This window comes from Prionailurus viverrinus, chromosome D4 (assembly GCF_022837055.1).
Source record: "Prionailurus viverrinus isolate Anna chromosome D4, UM_Priviv_1.0, whole genome shotgun sequence".
NCBI classification, from domain to species: domain Eukaryota; kingdom Metazoa; phylum Chordata; class Mammalia; order Carnivora; family Felidae; genus Prionailurus; species Prionailurus viverrinus.
The window spans coordinates 1655119-1670277 of NC_062573.1; the positions used below are offsets into that span (position 1 = coordinate 1655119).

The 15159-nt window shown below is 47.6% G+C and overlaps 1 protein-coding gene across 3 annotated transcripts in view; it reads right to left on the reverse strand.

The window, feature by feature from the left end:
* The window catches only part of GARNL3 (GTPase activating Rap/RanGAP domain like 3), a 150654-nt gene that overhangs the window by 31445 nt on the left and 104050 nt on the right, over positions 1 to 15159 (reverse strand). For all 3 annotated transcript variants that reach the window (XM_047829919.1, XM_047829918.1, XM_047829920.1), the window contains exons 11-18: positions 14886 to 14984; positions 13316 to 13419; positions 8893 to 9001; positions 6942 to 6987; positions 5983 to 6089; positions 3359 to 3474; positions 1416 to 1520; positions 315 to 389 (exon numbers count right to left, since the gene is read on the reverse strand). In XM_047829919.1, the coding sequence (XP_047685875.1) occupies positions 315 to 389; positions 1416 to 1520; positions 3359 to 3474; positions 5983 to 6089; positions 6942 to 6987; positions 8893 to 9001; positions 13316 to 13419; positions 14886 to 14984 (761 nt within the window). The remainder of the gene's footprint in view (positions 1 to 314; positions 390 to 1415; positions 1521 to 3358; positions 3475 to 5982; positions 6090 to 6941; positions 6988 to 8892; positions 9002 to 13315; positions 13420 to 14885; positions 14985 to 15159) is intronic.

Sequence of the window (15159 nt, forward strand, 5' to 3'; positions counted from 1 at the left end):
ATGGGACATGCATTTGGTCACTATGTCCAGGTGGTCTGCACACACACAAGGCTTGAGGAGCACTGCTCAGCCCTGTCTGCCTGACCAGGCCTGGTCCACCAGCTCTGCTCCATTTAAGCACGCAAAGGCACACACACGCTCTGGAAATTGGGGACTCTCACTTACTGTTCCTCAATTTTATGTGGGGTTTCCCCTGAGGCCCCTGCAACAGACAAGCTCTTCTCCCTCCTGTCCCACACATCTCTAAGAATTGCAATAGCTTCCCTGATGACAAAGGACATTCACAGGCTAACTGGAGAGTATCATCAACTCACCTCTTTTTTACAGATCCCGGAAGCCACCAAGCTTGACGGAGCGTCCCCTCTCACAATGGATTTCAGTTTTAGTGCCTTACAGGACAGAGACCTCTTTTAAAGTTTGTTAGCAAGCAGTAATGGAACAGTAGGTTCAACACTTGTGATTTGAAAAATGTTTAATAAAACAGGAGTAATTTCAGACTAAAGTGTCAGGTTCCCACACTGCCCTATCACTGAAGACACGGCATGCAGCCAGCTGAATATGGTGAAGCCCTAACGACAACGGCCCAGCCCCCAATGACCCAGAGGCCATCCTGTCATTTCAATTAATCAGTGTCTCAGTGCAGGGATTTCCACACTGGGAGACTGACCCCTCCTCAAGCTTGATGAATCAGAATCTCTGAGAGCAGAGTCGGAGCACCCCTGTCACAGAGCACCTGTTTGGTGCAGTTACTTTGGCCTCTTAGCTTTCCAGGGTCACTTGATTCTGCTTGGTTCTCTCCTCTGGGTCTGAACCTTAGCTGCAGCTGGCCACTCTCCTTCTCTGTGTTGACAAGAGATCAAGGCAGAAAGCTGTGTCACCTCCCAGAACTGAGACATACTAATGTCATGTGGGAGTGAGGCAAAGGAGGAACGATTTCCTCCAAAATCTGGAATCAGATGCTAACAGTGAGCCACCAAATTCTGAGGATTGCTTCCAAGCAGCGGGGTGGGAATTCGGGTCCATGAGGACGCCACTGCTCTGTGCTTACTCCTGCCAGGGAGAAGTTCAAGGTGCTTTTCCCACAGTGGCTCCTCACTCTTCAGAAAATGCCCAGGAGGTAGGCAAATGGTACATGCTCCTTTGACAAGAGGGAGCTCAGCCTGGGCCTTGTGACTCCCTGCTTCGAGACAGTGGTACTCACTCTTCCGCAGAAAGCTTTGCTGCCCCCACCCCCACAGAGCTACGCCTACGTGCTTATCAAAAACCTCACCCGTGGTTTCCACAGTAATCTTAAAAGAAACTGCAGAGCTCCCACAGGAGTACAAAGACATGAAATTCTTTGCAGGCGGGCCAGCTGATGTGGATGGGTCTCACAACTGCACATCTTTCCAAAGAGGTTTCAGAATAAAACCCACCTGCCCTATTCTAACAAACTCTGCCTGGCGGGCCTCCTCTTTCTTCCGTGCGGACTTGGGCGATTCTGGTAAGACGTCACTAAAAGATCGTCTGTTAAGCATGTTCTAAAAAAGAAAAACAAGTCACGGATTCCAAAGATGGTTGCCAAGTCCCATCCTTCGGCTTCTCCTAACGCACAAACCTATTTGTCCAAATGCTGTTTCAACCTCTGTATCCGTTGACGCAATAAGCATTCGTGGGGCACGGCTTGTGCGCCAGGGTCTGTGCTAGATGCTAGGGGTCAAAGGCCAACAGGTGGAGAGCCAGTCGCTCCAGGGCTTACTAACTTCCTACCAGGTGACGGAGTCACCATGTTGCACGGCTCCGGGGATGCCATTCTCAGAGAGCGGCCCCCCTTCCCCCACCGCTCCCGGCACAAGGCGTACTGAATTCTGCGTGAATGGCACCCCTTGGAGTCGTGTGACTGTAACTCTCTCGGTGACTTTGGGCAAGTGAGTTAATTTATGGCCCTTGGTGTCTTTGTGTGGCTAATACCTGTCTCCAAGGCGTGTTATGAAGACCACGTGAGGAAGTGCGTGTAAGGTGCTTAGCACAGGGCTTGGGCGCACACACGGTAAATGTCAGTTCTCTTCCAGTGCACAGTCAGAGAATGGGCACGCTCTTTCAATTAGCAAGCACTGACTGATCACCCACCACTCTGCCAGATGTGCGGTGGCGGGGTGGGTGGAGGACGGCGATACACAGTCTGTCCTTGCAGAGCACAGTCTAACGGGGGAGACAGATTAAGGAATGGATGTCATGACTGGCACATGGGAGAATGTCTACGGAGGGGAAATACACAGAATGTGAGAGTGCCTAATATGGGGACTTGGCTTCACCGGGCGTTGGGGAAGGCCATGCTTCAGCTGGGACCTCAGGGGCCTCATGTCTTCATCTCGATACCCTCTCTGCACCCCTCCCTGACCTTAGGGAAAAAAGGGGATGGACGGATTAGTGATCCTGGCTTGCTCTTCAGCGCTTGGGGCTGGTCTAGACCGATTCCTGCAAGTAGTTAGGATGTACTGGCCAGCCGGAAGTCAAGGGGTACCAATAAAGTGGTGGTGGTCCCTGTGCTGAAGGGAAAGGATCACCTGAGCACCAGCTCATTTGGATACTCTTCATCTCCCCATGCAAGCACCTGAAACTGACGCCACACGTATTTACGCACATCACTGGTGGTTCCTTTTGCTGGAGTTTATGAACGCAAGGAATCTAGGGGAGTCTTCCCACTTGTTCTGGGATCGCTTGTTAAAGGCGGGGAATACTTCTAAGTAGCACTACTTGTACTCTGCATCAATGAGCCCGTGCATCTGGTGATCTCACACTGAGTCTGGAGGATTCTAAAGAGCCCGAGGGGCCCTGGAGGCCCCGGGGGAGGCGCTGGGTCCCATCAGTGTGGAGATACCTTCAGCCTAGGAAGTGCCTGGCACAAAGTGAATCTGCAGTAAATGTAAATACTTGTTTCAGTGCCTGAATATGGGGCTGGCCGGTAAATCTCCGGAAAACCTTAAAAAGCTCCCAGTGTCTCTCCCAAATCCCTACTTTTGCCTATCCATCAGCTCTATGTCACTGGTAATGTTGAATAGTACCACCAAGGACAGGCACCCCCAAAAAGCACTCTCGAATGCTCCAGGGATTATGGATTGACACTCATGCCCCCAGTCTGCACCTCCATTCCCACAGGTCTGTGGTTTCTGAAAACCACGTTCCTGTATATGGACATTCCACACTCTTTCTTGTGGTAACAACGAGAGAACCAATGTTGGCCATGGTGGCCACAGTCCAGTGTTAACAGCAAGGATCAAGGCAACTCCTGTGTTTTTCTAACCAGGACTCATTGCTAGGACTGGTGTTCTTAACCCAAACCCATGAGAAGGAAAGAGGACCACGGACCCAGGGTTACCTTATGTAAATCTGGCATCAAATCCTGGTATAAAGATCGAATCAACATATCCAGAGTACGTCGACGTTTCTGGGCAAATGTTGGGGTTTCCAAAGTGGCTTTTTCACCATTAATTACTAAAATAAATCAAATTATAAAGGGAGTTACGAATACTAACATGCTACTGAAGAATGTCCTTCTCAAGGAAACTCTTTGCAGTGAATGCCACCCACTTTCCAAATACTGGTATTACCACTGGCACTACCCTTCCTCCATGGAAGAATGTCTAACTCTCTAAATTTTTCTATCCAAACCCATAGTCCATAGGTATCTCTGTCTTACCTTTCCCGTTGGACTTCAAGCTTCCAGAGCAGAGGGTGTATCTAATTACTTGACCTAGTACACACCCAACCTGCCCCCATCTAGCATTCCTCCTTCCTTCCCTCCCTCCCTCCCTTCCTTCCTCCCTCCCCCCCACTCTATCCATTCATCCATCCATCCACCCAAACATCTACCTACCTAACCATCTACACACCCATCCAACACATGGGCCAAACCACCAGGATGCCATTTAACAGGATTAAATATGTATTTGTTACATTTTGTTAGGAAAAATAACAACTGCCTAAGCAGAGTACTGGGGTTCTTGCCCTAATGGAAGTTTCTTCTGAGCAAAAAAAGCTGATGGTTAGTGGGCTACAGACACTAAGGGTCAGGAAAGTGGAGTGTCCAGTTCCACATCAGACCCCAGAACAGAAAGTGTGCAATAGGGGTTAGGAGCTTGAAATCAAGACAGTTATGGGTTTGAATCCCAGCTGTGCTGCTACATTCTTAAGAAAATTATTTAGCTTCTTGGGGGGGGGGGGCTCAATTTTCTACCCTGTAAAATGGGTATAACTGTATTTCCTTATAGGATCAATATAAGAATTTAAATGATATAATACATATAAAGGGTTAGCACCATACTAGGCATATCGAACTGAATAAATGTTAACTATTATTTTTCTCATATAATGTGCCAAAGGAAGAACAGTGTTCACAGACTGAAAAATGAACTTCTTGGGCCCAGGCATTTCCTGGATAGGATCTGAGTGCTGGGGACAAGCTGGGCTTGTTTGTGGTAAGATACCTCTTAAGGAAATTAAACTGAATGCATTTAAGGCACACCCATTATTTTCTCTTAATTCTGTGACTGGAAATTTTTTGTTTGAGGATATTATTTCCTTAGTGCCCCAGAAAAAAAAAATCTATTTTAAATGACCTGTTTCAGACAAATAAAGGGAAAAGATTAAAAATCCTGTTGAAACGCCATTTCTTGTGATCTTGGAGTTTCCTGCCTGGCCTTCTTCCTCTCTCCTGTTAACATCCAGTCTGGAATTCAAAAAGACTTTGGCTCCCCTGGCTTGTACCTTTTCTCTCAGTCCATCAATCCCTCCTGGTCCTTCCTGGCTCCATGCTCCATTCCTTCAACGACCCTCTTCACAGCCCATAGATCGACTTCCACGTTTTCCACTAGATCGACTGTGCATGTTTTCAACTATAGATCAACTGAGGCCTTTGCCTCATTCTACCCAAGCATCCAAGGGTGCTGCTCAAAGTCACTCTGTTGACTGACTCCGTTGAAATCAGCAGTTTTCCAATAAGCTGGGTTCTTAGGCTCCTGAATCATCTCTAATCATGGTTCAAGGGCTCCATGCCTGCAGCGGCCCTGTCCCTGCTGCAGACGCTCTGTAAAGACTGCCTACCTCCTGAGCCCTGGCTTCCAAGATGCTCCCCATTTCTAGCTGCTAAACCTATTCTCCGTTGCTGACTCTGCTTCAGGTCTGTTTCTTGCTCTCTACCTGATCCTCTGGACTTGAAACACGTGGACCCCCATTGTAAGATTCAGGCAATTTCACATACCACTTCAGATTTTTGGCTTGTTTCTAAAACTCAGACTATCTGGCAGCACTGGGCGCGTTCTTCTGGATGTAGCCTGCGAGCCGGACTTACAGCTATAATAACCGGGCTATTCCGGGGAGGGAGGAAGCGAGCTCTTGGGCTTCAGAAGATGGGGGGCTCAGGGTCAGGTGTTTGAGAATTATCGGTGGAGCTAAAATGTATGCTCACCAGCTAGTGAAGACTGGATGGCCAGGTTCTACACGTATCATATCCACACTCTCTCTGTGGATCTCTCTCATGGGCACGGGCGCGTGCGCGTGCACACACACACACACACACACACACACACTCGCTAACAACTCCCCTTTCCCTAAGTACATACCCACATAACCACTCTGCCTCACCTGCTTCCCACTCTGCAACAAAGACACAGATACACATGTAGCTGGAGATTCGGCCAGAGAAATGGCCATATCAGAACGCTGGGCAGCAATGCAAACTTGAGGCTCCCTGGTATTGTGTGTGGGTGAGTACAGATAAACTTCAAGGCAGGTGAGCAAGACGGTAGATATAGAGTAGGACACAGGAGAAGATCTACGTATCACTACCAGAAAATTGAATGTTTCACACGAAGAATTAACAGAACGTGGAATGGGATCCATGCCTAAATAATGGTATCTTCTTACACAGCATCCTTGGAGAATCTGAAGGAATGTATTCTAATGTAGAACAAGTTGCAAAAAAATTTCAAAATAGAGACTTACATTTCACTAGCAAAAAGTCCCTGAATTCCTGGTGGTCTGTAAACACCGGTGGGGATGGCAAGGGGGGGCCAAAGAGCGGTACACTTTCTTCTGAAAATATTTTCAGCCTACATAGAGAACATTTCAGAATTACTAGGTTTTTCTTCAAAGATCACCAAATATCTGGACCTTACATTTTTGTATAGTTGCCTACGTGATATGTTAAGAATATTCATTCCCCGGGAGGCGTGCCTTCTCTGGGCTGTCAGAGCCTCGGCCACTGTGTGGTTCTCCCATGGGCTTTAGGGCAGAGGCCAGGCCTTCCTGACTCCTTCATGGTCCAACCTACCAAGCTGTGGGCAAGGTCAAGGACGCCAGGAATAATATCGCAAAGGCCACCATTGAGCACCCACCGCATACCAGGCAGCATACTTGGTATTTTAAGACATCGTATTGACTGATTCTCATCAAGCTGCCCAGGGAGTAGCATTACCTTCAATCTGTCCTACAGATGGCGACCGAGACTCTGAGAAGATAAACACTTTTTTCAAAACCACAAAGTTAATAGTGACAGAGCTGGGATTCCAACCCACATCTATTTGGCTCAAGGTTTATGCTCGTTTCACAACATCATGATACCTTTTTAACAGATTAATTTTTGAGAACAGAGGGATCAATAGGCCAGGATGTAGCCCAGGAAAGGGTGTCCTCTGGTCAAGATCAGACATACCAAATTTGTGCCCATTTTAGAGTACAATAAAATTCCAAACTAACCCTCACCCTTGGGCTGACAACACAGAGCAACACAATATGGAACAAGCCTTCCCCAAAGAAATGATGGTCCCGAAGGGAGTTCTCGTAGGTGAGGACATTTGCACCAAATCAATCAGCAAATATGTGTAGAAGTCATCGAATGAATGCCAAATTAACAAGTAAACGTGAGAATTAGAACAAGCGACAGAGAGAAAGTCATCACCTACCTGTAATTGTCATTTTGTTGATCATACCTCACTAAGGCAAAAATATCTGTGGTGATGGTTAAGGAAATGTAATCAACAACCCCAACGCTCATAGTCAACGGCTTGTGCCTTGAAATCCCTCGTGCAGAATCATCCCAGATCCGCACTTCTGTGCTCAGGGCATCTGTCACTCTTAGGCTGAGATGGAGCCTTGACTATTTTAAAGGAGACAGCCCAGGAAGGCAGAAGTTCAACCTCTGTGTGCTCATCCTTTGGGGGAAAGAGCTTTGTCTCTCCATCTGTCAGAAAAGCAACACAAATGTAGCTATTACGCCACTAAGCAGCCAAAAAAAGCCAAAAGAGCAATTTGTTGGCTTGGAAATACAAACCACGTCCCAGTATGAAATTAGACACACATTTCCCGTCACCCATTTTGTAAATAAAAGCAAATTAAGTGCTTCCACTGCACACCTTCCCTCTCTCTCCTTCTGGCTTTGGTAGACAAAACAAACCAAAACAAATCAACGTAGAAGCTACTTTGTTGTGACAGGTGCGCCGAGTCTAAACCGCTACCATACCTCGTCCAGCTTTGCTTTCTTTCTCCTATCCCTCCTCCTCCCCTGGCAGCTCCTCCCCCACACTTTCCTCAGCCAGGGCTAAAAGGCCATCAGTCCCTCCAGCTGTTTCCATTGCTGGACTCAGAGGAAAGAGGCTACGTTAACTATCTGCTGGCCGCTTTCTGGAAACAAATGTGTCAAGCCCCAAATCTAAAACTTAACAACAAAGGGGATTCTAAACATCATGACTGCCTCTCGGTCACTTAAAGAGCCACACCCCTCTCCCCACCTGGAGAAAACTTCCGTTCTAGAAGTACTGCTTCGGGAAAGGGGAAGTGGTGGCCCTAAATCCCAGTGAATGGAGCGAGAGGTCACTTAATGAGCAGGGGTGGGAGCAAAAACAATCATTGTTGAAGTGCAGGTGCATAAATGTTTTTCTTCCCTGCCCTCCTGGAAGAAATCTGGCCATTTCCCACTTCTAAAAACGTACAGGCTGTATTATTAGGTGACAATGAACAAGTCAAAACACACAGAGAAATCTACTTCCAGGTACGATGAGTCACAGTGGTCCTGTCTCCCAACATTTTTACTGGAGTCTCCAGGGAACATGAATAATTAGAGCTGAATTTATTCGGAAAATGTCTATTAGCTGCCCTTTATTTACCTTTATTTACCACGTACAACCTGTGGAGGCACCACCTTTGGGTCTTGGGCTGTCATGGCCTGTGACCCAAAGCAACAGGGCCACGATGATATCTGTTGGGCTGGCCAAACTCGTGTCCTATGCCTGTCTGAATGAGCTGAGCTTGGACATTACAGAGAACTTCAGCAGGACTTTGCCAGCAATATGAGCTAAGCAGGGATTTGAGGAAGCAGAGGGAAAAGTGAATAGAAATATGATTCATTCCATCATTTCTCTAATTTTAAGAGGTGGTAATACAGTAGTTATCACCAGGCTTTAGGATCAAGAAAGAAACACTATTTTGGCTATTTTAATTTGTGAATTTTTATTTAACTAAATTTAACTGAATTCTAATAGCTTCAATTCAATTCAAATTTTTATTTGACTACCACAAATTTCTCAGAGGGTTCACTACCCATAATTCTTCTAGTCCATTTATTACTGATGGGTGGTTAAGAAGTTTCCCTTATTTCATAGACTGCTTGAGGAAAGAAACGATATTCCAGAAGCCAAGAATTCTCTGAGGATGAGTCTGTCCATTACTCCAATGGATGGAGAAAAGATGAGAGCCAAATAACCCTGAGGGAAAAATCCAGAACAGTGGCTCTAAAAATCTAGCGACGCAAAACAACCACGACAAGCAAGTCAATGGTAACATTTGTTTTGAGGGTCACTTTAGACCCATGAGGTTGACCAACAGCTCACTAAACTTGTTTACAAAGGCCCAGGATACGTGTAAAGTGGGAGCGGATCATGGAAGGCTTAAAGGCAGGAGAAGGTTCCTCTCCCTCCTGGAACACGATGGTGACGATGTCATTTCCAATATGGCGCTTCCTCTCCACCTGGACGAAAGCATAAGTAACACCGCTGAGGAGGTTACACAAATGTGGCAGATTCACAGGGTTAAAAAACTAACACAGTATGGAAACCACAACGGTCACAGAGCCCCAAACTTCCATCGTGTTTGACTTCCTGCCTCCCGTGTTCTACCAGCCCAGGCTCCAGGCTCTCCTAACCATCTCCTCAGCTCCTCACCCAACGCAGACCTGCCTTTCTTCTTGCCTCCCCTTCTGCAGAAGCTTCCGAACTAGGCTCCTTGCCTCCATTCTCTCCCATTTTGCTGTCGTGATTGTGTCCACCTTTGTTCCTACTTCATCCTCTTAGCCTGGCATTCAAGGCCCCCAGACAAGAGGCATTGCATGAGAATTTCCTGGGGAAGGGGTCACACATGTGCATGTTTATAAATGCCTTAGCTACTTCTGAAAGATGTACTTGGGGAGGACAATGGCCTTATGTAATCTGACCTCAGCTGACCTTTCAAAACTGATCTCCTAGACCTGTGGTCAGCAATTTTTTTTCTGTAAAGGGCCAGACAACAAATAGTTTCAGCTTTGTAGATCATATTGTCTGTTTGCACCCATGAGCTCTGCTGTCATAGTACAAACGCAGCTATAGACGATCCATAAACGGGTAGGCATGGCTGTGTTCCAATAACAATTGAACAAAACAGGCAGTATGTGAAGTTTGGCCCATGTGCCATCGTTTGCCAACCCCCTGTCCTAGACCTTTGCTTAATCGGCCAAACAGAAGGATTCACTGTTCTCCGTGGATCCCTGGTGTGTCCCCTATTCTGAAGTATAAGCTCCTGGAGAACAGGACTCCTTTCTGATTCTTACTAGATATTATCCCAGTTTTGCAAATGAGGAAATGAAGGTTTAGGGATGTCCTAATAATTTCAATTCAACTACAAAAGTCATTATTTTTGGCAATCATCTCTTGGCTGTGGCACCAAAAGCACACCCAACAAAAGGGGAAATGAGATAAAATGGACTGCATCAAGATTTAAAGTTTTGGCCCAAGAAAGGACACCACTGACACACGTGAAAGGCAGCAGCACACAGAATGGGAGAAAATATTTACAGGGGCACCTGGGTGGCTCAGTCGGTTGAGTGTTTGACTCTTGATTTCGGTCTCACGCTTTGTGGGTTTGAGCCCCGTGTCGGGCCCCGTGCTGACAGTGAGGAGCCTGCTTGAGATTCTCTCTCTTTCCCCCTCTCTCTCTGCCCCTGTCCTGCTCACACGCTCTCTTTCAAAATCAATAAACTTAAAAAAAATGTACAAATCATGCACCTGATAAGGGGTTATATCCAGAATATACAGAACTCCTACAACTCAACAACAACAAATCAAATAACTTGATTAAAAAGTGGGCAACCAGAGTTGAATAAACATTTCTCCCAAGGAGATGTGATCAACACATGAGAAGATGCTCCACATCACCGATCAAAACCACGATGGGCTGCCGCTGCCCACCCATTAGGCTAGCTATAGCGAAACAAAACCAAGCCGAAGAAAACACAAAACACCTGGAAATAAAAGTGCTGTCGAGGACGCGGAGAAAGTCGAGCTCTTGTGCACTGCTGCTGGGAATCCAGAATGGGGCAACTGCTGGGGAGAACGGTATGCTGGTCCCCCAAACACTTAACCACAGGATTACCACACGACCCAGCAATTCCACCGAGAAAGGAGAGGCTGCAGGAGAGGCGGGGTGCAATTTTGGACACGTTGGGCTCGAGGCATCTAGCCCCAGAGGGTGCCAAGAAGGCTGCACCTGAGTCTGGACTTCCGGATGGAGACGTAAATTTGGGGGTCAGCGTATAAAAGCTATCTAGAGCCCTGAGACCAGGGGAGATCATCCACGGAGTGAATGAGAGTAGGAGGTGGTGGCAAGAAGGCCAAGAACTGCACCCCGGGCCAGGCAGGGCTCATCACGTGCCCAAGATCACGCAGCTAGTTCTTAGCAGAGCTAGGACCGGGCCCAGATGGGCTGCTCACAGAGCTGTGCTTTCATCCAGTTCTACAAGTTGCCCTCAGGGCCTGGAGTTGGGAGACCAGGAGATGTCAGTGGTACGTGCCATCACAGGGAGTTAGGAGAAAGGTGAGGCCCCACAGAGGCAAATATCAATACCTCCCTCTCCGTCACCCCCCAGTTCAGGTTTGGTTCAGTGACAGAGGAGGAGAGACGTAGAAGTCACAGGAATACCAGAACCTACAAACTGTGTGAGGGGTGGCTTCTTTATGTCAGATTTGGGATATGGCTCAGACCGTTCCCCTCATGTTCTAGATGTTGGGAGGTCCAAAAGCAGCAAGACTTTTTGAGCCAGGCTGGCCTCTGTCTTATTGTCTGTTACCTTAGGCCCCCAAGGTACGGAGAGAGGCTCACAGTTAGTGGTTTTTCTCTGCTCTGCCATGATTGGGCACTGTTAAGGTTCACTCGTGTCCTGTGTTTCTTTGTCTCTCTTCCCACCTGTCTGATCTTCCTGGCAATAGACACGAATTTGAGTTTTGTTTTGCCTCCTACCTACTGATGCTTGGCAAGTGGAGGCCCCAAGTGCTACCACGGAGACAACCACGATGTTGAGAATACCGGGTCCACCTGGGGACATTACAGAGCTGCTGGCGAGGGTGGTCACGCCTTAATATACTGACAGCCCCTCGAAGAGATAAGGTTCACGTCTTCAGAGTTGGGCAAAGGTTGAAATGTCACATTCTTTGTTCCCGTCTCTCTGGCTAATGCCCCTACCTGTCACAAGACATGGGCAATCTGGTGATTGCGCAGGGCTGAAAAGGTCAGAGTGCAGGGAGGAGGAAGATTGTAAAACATTTCAGGGGAAGTTCTGTGATATTATTGTTGAGCTGTAGGAGGTCATTGTAATTCATAATGACGGGGAAGGCCAGCTCAGTCCCCCCTCAGCGCATGATCCTAAGATCCTAAGAGCTTCAGCTCCTTTGATAATAAAGGTGCCCACGACCCTGCAAAGGAAGATGCCTTGCAGAAAGTGACCTCAGCCACTAAGCAGTCGTGCTGGGCCAAGGCACTTCCTGTTCCCACCTGCCCTCTCCCAGAGTGAGCCTTCTAAAACCAGAATGAGCTTAAGACCTCCAGTGGGTCTCCGATGCCTGCAGGATAAACCCACCAGCTCTTTACTCCAGGCCCCAAACCATCCGACAGAACTGGCTCTTCCTATCCCTCCCTGCCACGTCCCCGAAGCATCTTTATATCTCACGACTGGAACATCACATTTTATTTATTTGAAAAATAATTTCTTTAATGTTTTATTTATTTTTGAGAGAGAGAGACAGAGTATGAGTGGGGGAGGGGCAGAGACTCCACACACTCTGAAGCAGGCTCCAGGCTCTGACCTGTTAGCACAGAGCCTGACCCAGGGCTCAAACTCAACAAATTCTGAGATCATGACCTGAGCCGAAGTCGGATGCTTCACCGTCCGAGCCACCCAGGCGCCCCATGGAACGCCACATTTTAGCCCACTGGTTTGTTTTGTGTCTTTCCCCCCGATGAGGTCTTACTGAACTAAGAATTACATGTGCTTAGAAACAAAAGCCTCTGAGCCCATCACCTCCCCTCTCCAGGTTCCTATTTCTCACAAATCTTTGCTGACCAACTGTCCATCCACGTTTGTGATATTTATTCATACGATGCCTTCAATGCATAAAAAAGGGATAAAGATCTAATAAAAAGTTAAACGGAATGCCCCCCAAATCCTTCAAAAACCAGCAACATGTATCTTTGGTCTATCTAAATTCCCACAAACTGGAAAATCTTCTGGAAACGGCCAGTCTCTGGGGTGCGTCAGGTAGATTCCCGCCCCCCCAGTACAACACAGCTCATGCAGATACTCGGCGTTAACTTCCTGCAAGGCCCTGGGAAGTGCTTGCCAGCCGGCACTCAGGATTCACTTGGCTTTATGACCTGGGTAGTCTCTGATGAGATACCGGACACACGGAGAGAAGTCTCAGAGCAAAGGCGACATCTACGTAAAACAGTTTCTCACGAGTCTGTAAAACCACACTCACGCATGCAAATACACATACATGTTCACACAGAGACACGTGTGTGCACGATTATCTCTGATCCCTTATGTAAGGGGATAGCATCGGTGAGAACAGTGCTTCCCAAGGCTTGTGGAAAGTTCAAATACACAGACTAGAAACGTCCCTACACTGGTGCCTGAAGTTCAGTTCATATATTAGCACATACGGTTTCTTGTTCTATGAAATCATAGCGACGCTTTCTCCACATTTAGGTCACCATGTGATGGTCTGTGTGTTCTCAAAGAGCCTGTGTTCGCACATACCTGCTGTTTGTTCTCTTTGGAATATGGCAACATGGTGGAAACATGAAACATGATCTCATGCCCTTGGTAGACAGTATAAACTGAATGTATCCCTGTGGTATCATCTGTAAGACATAAACATGAGCATTTAGTAGACACAGAGCATTCTGACACCCTAAGGAAATAGTCTTTATTTGCAGGCTGGGGGACTATAGCACACAGTTAGTACACTCCCAAAGATCATTCTGGGTTATCCACCTGAGCGGAAGCCACAGTATGGCTCACTGACCAGCTAATACAAGGCTCCTGCCCACGTGGAGAGCCCTCTTCCTCCCCGCTCTAAGCTCGCTTGCTGTCTGATTCACATAGACGTCTGGGCTTTAAAAGGAGAAGGTGCTGCAATCTCTTGCCTTCCAGTTACTGCTCGTGTACGGGACAAAATTAACACGAGATGACGTACACATAATTATGACGTCCATAAAACAAAGCAAGTACTCTCACGGGCAGAGTGGCTGAAACCACTGGCTTTGGAGTTAAGCAGACCTGGGTTCGAGTTCTCAGCTATGTTCCTTTTAACAAGTCACCTTAATTTTCTCGAAGCCTCAGTTTCTTAATTTGAAAACGGGGATAAAAATAGTAACTACCTTCTAGGGATGTTTTCAAGATTATACTTGCAGGGTACCAGGCCACAGCAAGCGTTCAGTGGATGGTGGCTGTGACCGTAACAGAGAGGCTGAGTATTGGCAATGGGGGTAGCGAACCTATGGGCGGTCAGGTTCACCGTGTGCCCATGCACCCTGCCGGGTCATTCCCCACACCGCGGCCAGCAAGTTCGGCTGGAGGGTGCAATCAGACCCCACCACGCCTCTACTTAAAACCCTTTCATGACATCCAACTCCATTTACAATAAAATCCGAAATTTTTCATGTGATCTCAAACTCCCCGCGGGATCGCCCCCTCCTCTTCTCCAGTCCCTTTGCCGTGAAGATGTTCTCTTAGTTTCTAGAACACATCAGGCTCTTTCCTCACTCAGCGACTTCACAAATGTTCTCTTGCCTAGAATTCTCTTCTCCCTTCAAGACTCAAATTACTCCCTCTCATCCTTCCCTCAGGGAAGCCTTCTCTCATCCCCCAGACTAGGGAAAATGCCCCACGGCACTCTGCGCTTTTTCTTCTTTGTTCCTCCAAGCACTTAGTGCTAAGGTATTTGGTAATTATCTGTTTAGGGTCTGTGCTATCCACTGGACTATCAGCTCCTAGAAAGGTAGGGACCATGTTGGTGTTATCCATTGCTACGTCCCTGGAGCCTCACATAGCCCTGGTACACAGAGGCTCTCGACAGTAAGTATTCACGGACCGTGGCCTGCCACACGTAGGGGCTGTTTGAGGGTGGGCTTGGATTTGCCAGACTCAATGGAGGCCCCAGATGTGTCCAGCCGCCCTGTGTCCGACTGGGTATGAAGCTCAAATTCCTTCTCATCCTTTCCTGTCCATCCCTTCCCCACCTTGGGACTAAATCCAAATACAGGTCAGGCTGACTACTAGAGAAGTTATACAAATGGCAGCAGAAGAGATCAGGAGGTGAGCTTACTTTTGGTGTCCAGACCGCCACGGTAGCCTGTCCAGCCCTTTAGGGTGATTTTGTCACCCAGAAGATGTAAAAATTTTTGAAAAGCGTCACTTCCGATTTCTGCAGGAAGAGGTAAAGTGTGAATAAAGTACAGAATGTGCAAGGTCGTCATTTCCTAACGATGCCCTGAAATCACTGGAACGTTAACGAGGCTTGGAGACTCGGGCAGCAGACCGAGCGGAGAGGCCACGCTTCCTTCCCGGAGACCGCAAAGGAACTTCCACAATTCACGGGA